Source organism: Fukomys damarensis, unplaced genomic scaffold (assembly GCF_012274545.1).
Source record: "Fukomys damarensis isolate Sample0158 unplaced genomic scaffold, DMR_v1.0_HiC HiC_scaffold_5, whole genome shotgun sequence".
NCBI classification, from domain to species: domain Eukaryota; kingdom Metazoa; phylum Chordata; class Mammalia; order Rodentia; family Bathyergidae; genus Fukomys; species Fukomys damarensis.
In genome coordinates, this window is record NW_022900917.1 from 41361562 (window position 1) to 41367877 (window position 6316).

At 41.9% G+C, this 6316-nt stretch overlaps 1 protein-coding gene across 5 annotated transcripts in view; it reads right to left on the reverse strand.

The window, feature by feature from the left end:
• The window catches only part of Sulf1 (sulfatase 1), a 175174-nt gene that overhangs the window by 72165 nt on the left and 96693 nt on the right, over positions 1-6316 (reverse strand). For 4 of the 5 annotated variants that reach the window (XM_033760609.1, XM_010608992.2, XM_033760606.1 and 1 more), the window contains exons 2-3: positions 1879-1951; positions 1346-1575 (exon numbers count right to left, since the gene is read on the reverse strand). In XM_033760609.1, coding sequence (XP_033616500.1) covers positions 1346-1517 — 172 coding nt within the window. In that variant the 5' untranslated portion in view covers positions 1518-1575; positions 1879-1951. Of the gene's footprint in view, positions 1-1345; positions 1576-1878; positions 1952-2317; positions 2389-6316 lie in introns of those variants that run through there. The other variant, XM_033760608.1, reaches the window with a different exon arrangement.

Genomic DNA, 6316 nt, shown 5'->3' on the forward strand with positions numbered 1-6316 from the left:
TTTTTTTTTTTTTTTTTTGGTACTGGGGATGGAACTTGGGACCTTGTGCTTGCAAGGCAGGTGGTGGCACCATTGAGCTAAATCCCTGGCCCAATGCCTTTTTTAAAAACCTGAATAGAGAGAGCAGACTCTGTGAATCAACTTCAATGGTTATGTCTCCTGCTAACTTTCTGTGCATTTGCTTTCATCCCAACTCCAGGAGTTAACTTTGCTCTAATTCCATGCTTTGGTTTCAGACTTGAAATCAAAGCTTCTTGGCATGCAGATCAAGTTCCGCCTGGAAGGTTTCATCATCAAGAACCTAGCATAGGAGCTGAGCAAAGAAGCCCAGTGTTCTTTGCTGAAAGGTCCTCCCCATGTTCGAGTTGAATGAGATGGAGAAGATCTCTGAGTGATGCCTGAGAGCGAGGAAGAGGGGTCCACGAACGGAAATGACAGCGTGGGGCGAGTCTGTCTGTCTTAGGGTGCACTGGGAGAACCTGGCCACAGGCTTCTGGCCAAGAGCCTAGGGTGGAGCACAGAGAAAGGAGAGGAAGAAGCATGCTTTGGTGGTGTGTGCCAGTAATCCCAGCCACTCAGAAGGCTGCCTGAGGTCAGCCTGGACAACTTCATGAGACTTTGCATCAAAGTAAAATAAAAAGGGTGAGGATATTGCTCAGGGTTAGAGTGCTTGCCTAGCGTGGGCTCAAACCTCAGTATAAAAAAAAAGAAAGAAAGAGGAGGAGGTGGATGAAGAGCTGAGAAGAAGAGAAACCCAATGAGAAGGTAAGTTAGAAACACTAGATTTTGGTATATTTTCTGAGTGTGCTAGAATTACCCCGGGTGAGCTGATTCCAAAAGTATTAACCCTAAGGTAATGGTATGTGAGTAACTACCAAGTATATGTGGAACACTGTAGCTTTCAACTACTTCACATTTTTGTAACTGTGAACAAGTGATTCTTTCTACAAATAATAGTCATTAAAATCTACTTTCATATGAATTGCACAGAATGTCATTCGAAGCAACTTTGGGCTAGTGTTTCATAAACTTCTCAGCCCAGAGTTTCTAAGGTTCATATCCACCTCCTTGACTCTATGGTCTTTAGGCTTTTTCTCATCCTCCTTTCTTGTTCTCTGCTGGGCTCCTCCTCCGACTATTTTGAAAGTCTAAACCCAGAGAAGTATTGCCGGAACACACACCAATGCCTTCTGACTGTACAATGTCGCTCATACACTAGGACTGTTGTTGACAGTACTACAATGAAGGGCCAACCCCCAAGTGCCCATCGTGGGTTCCTGACAAGGCTGAGGCTCTGAAAATCATCTGAAAAAAGCGACTAACAAGCGAAGAACCAGTGTCTCACCCAGCTCCACATCTTGGTCATCGGTGAGCACAAGAATGATGTTGGGTCGGATATTTTTTCGTTCTTGCTGTGTCCGTCCTCTGAACCTCGCAGACCTCACAGTGGAACACAGGGTCGCCAGCAGTTCTGTGCCCAGGACAGCCAGCACTAGAGCACGGCAAGAATACTTCATTGTATTCGGTCCAATGTCGCAAAACTGACAAAATGTCTCAGTCTCCCGATCTGGCAGTCTGGGTAATCAAGAGAAAAAGTGAGAGGAAAAAACTAAAATGAAATCCAAACCCCAAACACAGTTGCACAAAAAGGGCTGCAAATAAGTCAGAACTGACACATCCACTGGCAGAGAGGGTTGCAAATGAGTCAGAAGCAGCAAACCCTCACAAGGGCTGCATAGTTTTTTAAGCACTTGATTATTTTGCAAATTCACTTTTCTCCTTTATTCTCGGTCCAACTTTTCCTATTTCAATTCAATGCCAAAGTATAATTTGCAGCACACAGCTCAAACGTGAAAGCTTTCTGACAAGAGCTAATACCTTGAATTAGATGTCCTGGTTGAATAATCAATTTCTAGACTCGGAGGTATTCAGAACAGCTGCAGAGGGAGTCCTAGAAGGGGGAGGAAAAAATACAAAAGCAACATCAGTCAAGGGGTTTGAAGCAGATTTTTTATCTCAGTAGTCTCTTGAAACAGCATATCAGGTATGTACATATTTTATGTATTTTTTTTCTCCTGTCCTCCAAAGGAACAGAAGGAAACATGCAGAACTGCTAGTAAATTACAAATAATATCTCTATTTCCTAATCAGCGCTATAAAACAGCATAAACACATCATCCCTTTCACATTCTTATAGTGCTTTAAACATTCCCAGCAAAACTAATGCTGGACGAAGAAGGACCAGCCTGGTCTGGGAAACCAGCATATCTTCGTGCAGGAAGGGTATGCCAAGGGCGAGTTGGGTAGGTTAACTCACCTGCACGAGATACTGAGTACCTATCAGGCAGAACTAAGCAGAAAGCTGTCCTTTGTTATCTGCATTATGTGAATCGTTTCCCACTGGAGTCTGTTCTGCTGACAAAGACTTCACAGTGAGCGACTGAGAGAACAACCTTTTCCAGGCCCCGAAAAGCTCCTAAGTGACCCAGTCCTTCACCAGGGGGAAAGGCTGGAGACTGGCCCCTCTGTCCAGGCTGTTTCCTGAGCTCTTGCGCCTGCACCAAAACGCACAGGGGCCCTGCGACTGTTGGTCACTAGCCTGCCCGCTGTCCCGACCCTGAATGCGGCTGGCCTCTGGGTTTCACTTTGCCGGCAGCAGATCTAAACCTGCAGGGCAAGATGACTGACTGGCTCCAAGGCAGCCAGCCACCCTTCCACATCAAAAAAATAACAAATAAAATGAAATCCAGAGGGGAGCGCTGCAAAATCTTTGCAAAGCTGCATAGAAAGACTTTTGAAAAGGCTAGAAAAATGCCTCTCTCACTTTGGAACACTAATCTGTGGAAATCTTTTCTCTTGGATTTCGAAGTGATAGCCAAGGGCTCATTAAAAAAAAAAAATCTTTCTCTGATAATGTCATGAGGAACCCTCTTTATGAGAATAGAGACTGTTCTATAATTAATTACATAGCAGCCTGCCTCGACAGCCATTCTGCCCCCACAAACCTGAAGATTCGTATTTTGATCTGCAACAATAAATTGGCACCTGATCAATAAGCACAGCTAGTTAAGCATAAGCATCCCACAGCAGGAGGAAAGCGCTCCATCAGCCGTTCCATGCTCTAAATTTGGGAGGGGACCTGGGGCATCAGAAGCAGAAAGAATGTGTACTGTTTACCTCTGCTGTACATGTTACTGAGTTTTAAACACACACACACCTATTATTTTAAAACTTCATGAGATGTTTTGTAAACAGTTCTAATGCTTTTCATTCTGCAGCCTGTAATTACAGTGTGTGTGTGTGTATATATATATATTTAGAGAGAGAGAGAGAGACGGGGGGGCTCAACAAGATTTAAGATTAAAGCCTTGAATCTGTAGCAAGACAGTCCTAGGTAGCTACATTTTCTGCAAAGCCAAAAATTAGCCAATTCCAATGGATCCTGTGGCTCAGGGACATCAATATGTACGATTAGGTATTTTTTTTTCTTAATAACTAAGAGTTATTCTGGTGACTTCTGTGCATGCTGAACACTGAAGGCTTACGAATATTCTACACTGACTGTTTGGCTCCTGTGCATTTGTTTAATATCATGAGAAACCTGATGCAAGCACGAAGACAGGAAAATGAGAGAAATGAGATGTCAGATAAAGGCTTGTTCCCACTAAGTGTAGGGTTGGCTAAATAGTTAGATTAGGTATTTTATACACAGTATTGGTTGGTTGAGAAGCAAAATTTTGCTCACCTCTTGCAGCCTGAAAAGGTGTGTGAAGAGAGTGGCAAGGTTTTCTTGTACCTGTTATGGGGCCAGGCAGCCTCTCCTGAAGGGGCGATCAGGAAAGGACAGCTCACTGCCCTGGCCAACAGTGGCACTTGAGTTTAAATAGCCACAAATGAAATGGAAAGTTCTCGACAATTAAAATGCTGACAGTACTCCCTGGAACCTAGTCAACATTCCTAGTCATTCTTTATCTTATTTCCTCTACGTTTTCCTTTAGGAAAAAGAAAATGAGCCTTTGTGGCACCTTGTATAAACTATATCAGAAATAATTTCCTAATAAATGAAAGGCAGAACAAAGTAGATGTAGTCTTTACCTTTTCAGTGATCTTTGCTCCTGGTGAACTGAAGGCACAGAAGAGACCCTCATGTGTTGCTGCAACAGTTTTGTTATTTAAATTTTTTATTTTTAATGGACCAATGATAATTATATGTATTTATGTGGCACAATTAATGTTTGCCAATCTCCACATTGTGAAATTATTATATCAAGGTAATTAACAAATCCATCAGATGCTCACATATTTATCTTTTTTTGTGCTAAGAGCATTTAAAATGTATTCTCTTAGCCACTTTGAAATACACAATAAATAAACTGTGGTTATCTTGTGTGTAATAGATTGTGAGAGCTTAGTCCTTGTCTAAAAGGAGCACTGTACCCTTCACCATGCCTCCAGCTCGTGATCAGTACAAGGAATTTATCTGTAAAAGCCTATACATTGAACAATAAAGAAAAATTGAAGTTTTAGAAGTATCTGGCAAAGGACCGCTCCACCCTTCGCCCTACCTCCCTTTCCTAAAGCACACCACGCACACCTCTGAAGCCACCGCACACAGCACTGGGGGTAACAGCTCCGCGGTACAGAGCTTGCTAGCAAGTGTAGCCCTGCATTCAATCCTCAGCAGGGGGTGGGGGCACCCACTACACACAGACAATCCTTTATTCAGAAATGAGCTTTTAGAACTGTTATCCCCTCTCTGCCTGGTTTCCAGCTCCAGAAGGAAAAGAAGTGAAGAAGGGAGGGGAGAGGGCAGCTGACAGACAAAATGTAACTTGACAGGGGAGACAAGGATGCGATGTTTGAATTGGATACTTTGTGGAGGATGACAAGTGTCCTTTGAGACTAACAATTTGTCTTGGGAGACAGTAGGAAATGGGAGAAATGTAAAAAGAGATTTTTCTCACCCATGGAAGTGAGCTTGAGGAATGGTGTTATAGTCACAAGCTGGGACCAGCATACAAGTTGTTTTTCTCTCCAAGCCATAGAATGAAAACCTCAATTGTTGTTCTGGTCAGTTGGTATGGAAAGTCTACGGGGCTTTGTTTAAGGCAGTCAACCCAAACAGTACATGTTGCATTACACGTTTCAAGTCACAAAAGAAAAAAAAAAATAGGAAAGCTTTAAGCTAATTGGAGAGAAAGTTTAGTTCACATGGGCTGGCCTGGCAATGCCTCAGACTATGGAACCCTCACCTTCCAGTAGGTTTAAGGGGACCTCTGGCTTCACTGCGCTCCCTCTTTATGGCTAGTTAGTGCTGAGGTCTTCACAGAGGATGCTGGCGGGGCTGAGGTGTGTGGCTCAGTAGTAGATCATTTGCCTAACAGGTGAGAGGCCCTGGGTTCAATCCTCAGCATTACAAAATGAAATAAAATTAAACTAAATTAACAGAGACAATGGCCAAATATGCTATTGGAGCTCTATTCCTTTTGTCCACAGACAAAATTCTCAGTGGTCTGGCACTTTGGGGGGAGCCTGACACCCTTGTCTAGGGTCTACCAGGTGAAAATTATTTTTGATAAGAATATTGATACATGATCTTCTTTTTTGTTTTACACTTTGCTGACATTTGCAGCTCCTAATAGGAAAGTGCTGGTGGGCAAACTGCTTTTGTGTTAGTGTGAATGAAAAGTTTCACACACAGTTAAAAAGACTGCCAGTTTCACCTAGGATGAATCAATACAAGGATTAATTTTATTAAATCTTCACCTTGAGTATGAACTTCTTTTGCATGTTTTGCTTGATGAAACACAAAGCCCCTTGCTACTTGAGAGATAAATGGGTGTCTTTTGAAAAAGCTCTTATAGGTCTTAGCCCCAAGCTCTACTAGCTGTACATTTCTTCACAGAGTGCCATTTTTACATAAATAATTATTTTTACTTAATGATGTAGACTCAGACATATGGCAGATAGTTTCTTAATAATGAATGAAACAAGCCTACTATTTTAAAAAAACCCTGACATTATCTGTTACTAATGATAGAAATCTAGGGCCAGGGATTTAGATCAGTGGTTCTACCGCCTGCTTTGCAAGGTTCTGAATTTGATCCCCAGTACCAAAAAAAAAAAAAAAAAAAATCAAAATCAAAACAAAAAAAAAAAGAGAGAAATATAGCTTTTGGCTTTCAAACCAAAATCAAAAGTGGAGAAAATGTATATGCACTATGGTGAGCTCAGCAGTTTCCTAAAAGTTAAAACTTTTCTGATGATTTTGGTAGCGATATTAACAAAGGGCTTTTTTTTTTTTTTTTTTTTTTTT